The sequence below is a fragment of the Impatiens glandulifera genome, chromosome 6 (genome assembly GCF_907164915.1).
Source record: "Impatiens glandulifera chromosome 6, dImpGla2.1, whole genome shotgun sequence".
Lineage (NCBI taxonomy): Eukaryota > Viridiplantae > Streptophyta > Magnoliopsida > Ericales > Balsaminaceae > Impatiens > Impatiens glandulifera.
The window spans coordinates 12,197,870-12,200,510 of NC_061867.1; the positions used below are offsets into that span (position 1 = coordinate 12,197,870).

At 32.1% G+C, this 2,641-nt stretch overlaps 1 protein-coding gene across 1 annotated transcript; it reads left to right on the plus strand.

The window, feature by feature from the left end:
• Positions 1 to 1,535: 1,535 nt before the first annotated feature.
• On the plus strand, positions 1,536 to 2,048 carry LOC124943172 (FAS1 domain-containing protein SELMODRAFT_448915-like). The gene has a single exon (XM_047483722.1). It carries the CDS (start codon positions 1,536 to 1,538, stop codon positions 2,046 to 2,048), a length of 513 nt encoding a protein of 170 aa, XP_047339678.1.
• The last annotated feature ends 593 nt before the right edge of the window (positions 2,049 to 2,641 follow it).

Here is a 2,641-nt window from a genome sequence, read left to right on the forward strand (position 1 = left end):
CTGCATCCATAAGAAGGATTTGTTGTCGAGTGTTATCATAGTACTCATTCAATTTCATCGGGAACTGTGTGAGTTTGTGATATATATCAGATTGAACTATCAGATTTCTCATTTTGTGGCTGCAGCTTTCTTTAGACTCACAGTCACAACAGGCTAATGGTTTGAGAACCATTAATTCATCCCAAATTTTCTTTATCTTAGAGAAATATTTCTCTAGTGTCATTGTGCCTTACCTAAGATTGCTAATAGTCTTTTGTATTTGAAAAGCCTGAGCTCCATTGTTTTCTTGATTTCTTTCTTTGATGTCAATCCAAAGATCGATAGCAATTGTCGTTGATGAGTAGTTGGCATTTATTTCTTCTGAAACATAATTCAAGATCTAACTAAACAATCATTTTTCCTCTATCGTATTGAGTTTTTTAGGTTCAATTGGATCCACACAAGATCCATCAATAAATCCTAATTTGGATTTTGCCCCAAATATTAAGTGAATCCCGCTACTCCATCAAATATAATTTGTACCATTAAAAATTGTAATGCAAATAATTCCACCTTGAAGCATATATTGTCGTCGGATAATCATTATCATTGTCCTTCTTTTCCTTCATTCTTATTTCAGATTGATCGCTTTATACTCGTTCAAATTTTACTTGACTTCGAATTGTTTCTTAAACCGAACTCGTTGAAGATTTCTTTGTACTTGTCAGTAGTTCTTCTTTGCTCTCAGAAGTTTCTTCCTTTTCTGATTGATCTTCTTCTGAGCTTGGTAGATCAACCTGCCCTGATACTATGAAATTGTAGCTTAGTAAAGATTGATTTAGGTTTTTTATACCAATGTAGAAGATAGAAAAAAACGTGGTAGCATTTAGTGCCATCTATCCCTTTTATATATAAAATGAAAATAACAGTTTGTCATTAATGTCTTACTTATTTTACAAAGAACACATTTAATTATTAATAAATTTAATTTATGCACTCAATTCTATCAAGGATCAGGGACGGGTAGTAAAATAAATAAAAAATCGATAATGGGAACTCCACTGTCGGGCGAATAAGGTACTCGTTGTCGTCCCTATGTATCTCTTCCACTCGGTTGCTCTCGATTTGAAACTATTTTCTCAATCAACATAATTAGCATACTTATTTTTACCAAAAGAGAATGTCATAGACTCCTGGACTCTTTTGCATGCATATGTAGCATGTAACATCTCAATTAACTTCTAACAAGAATTTTCAATTTTATAATTATCAGTGTCCCTTTTAATAATCTTCACTTATTTATCTCTACAAGACTTCATCAAAGTTCAAACCCATTTTTTTATTTTTCATTTGATTAGCTAACAACATCTTTGTATTTTTTTTTTCTAGGTAAACTAATATCCCCTTAAACATTAACATAAAAAATGCATACATTTCTTCATGTATAACCTAACTTAAAACCAACACATAAATCATGATCATAAACTCATTTCTTCATGTATAAAATTAAACCCTTCATCCTCTTTCAAATCACTCTACAAATCCAAACTCCAAAAATGGCTCGTCTCATCTTCATCATATTCTTCATCATTTCTTTCATGGCCTCAAAAGCACACTCCATAAACCAAACAGATCTTCAACTTGCCATAGAAGACATGAGGTCCCAATCTTACCATGGATTTGTAATCCTCCTCAAATTGTTAAACGCTTCATCCTTCCCATTCAAAGATGTCACTCTCTTCATACCAGGTGATGCTGAAATATCAGCATCTTCTTTTAACGACGTTACAGATTTTATTTTGCACCATTCCATCGCGATGCCACTTACGTTCAATGAACTCGCTCATTTCCCAACCGGATCCCTTGTACCGTCGGGGATTGCTGATCTGTTAATAAAGATTCAGAATAGAGGAAGGGCTAATTTTTCTATTAACAATGCTAAGATTATGGCGCCCAATGTTTGTGTGAAATCTCAGATCAAGTGTCATGGAATTGATGCAGTGATTGCTTATAACAGCAGCCTAAACAACAATAATAATAATGACAGTAATAATAATGGTGGGCCTTAAAAAGGATCTTCGATCTTCCTATGTTGTCTTAAGAAATGTCTTGTTAGAAAAAAATATTATATATATGAAGCTTCAATGCACCTTTTGATCTTTTTCAATGCACCTCCAATAAATTAATGAAGTTGGACTCATGCATACACAATGAAATTAAGATTTTTCATTGTGGGTGTTGATTAGACCAATAATGTTTTAGTTTTTGTAACTAATTCTAACATATTCTTAAAAACGAGAGATCAATGTTAGATTACGTTGTTGTCACAATTTAGAGAGATATTAATGTGCAATTTTTCAATATAATTTTAACTCCCATTTGATTATATTTATGGAGAAAGTTGGAAAAAAAAAGGTAACACATAGATGCCCACCTCTTTGTATTTGGTTGTCTTAATTTCTTTTTGTTGAAGAGGGTAACACATATTACAAGTGTAGTTTAGAGTCGGTTTGGTTAGATTTCAACGAGATTTTAGGACTTGTTTCGTTTTGATTTGTTCATCATATAATTTTAATGTATTAAGATATTATCTTCTATTACAAGATTTGAAGTGGAAAGTTTTGATGAAACCATATGAAATATTTAGTTTTAATGAAGTAGA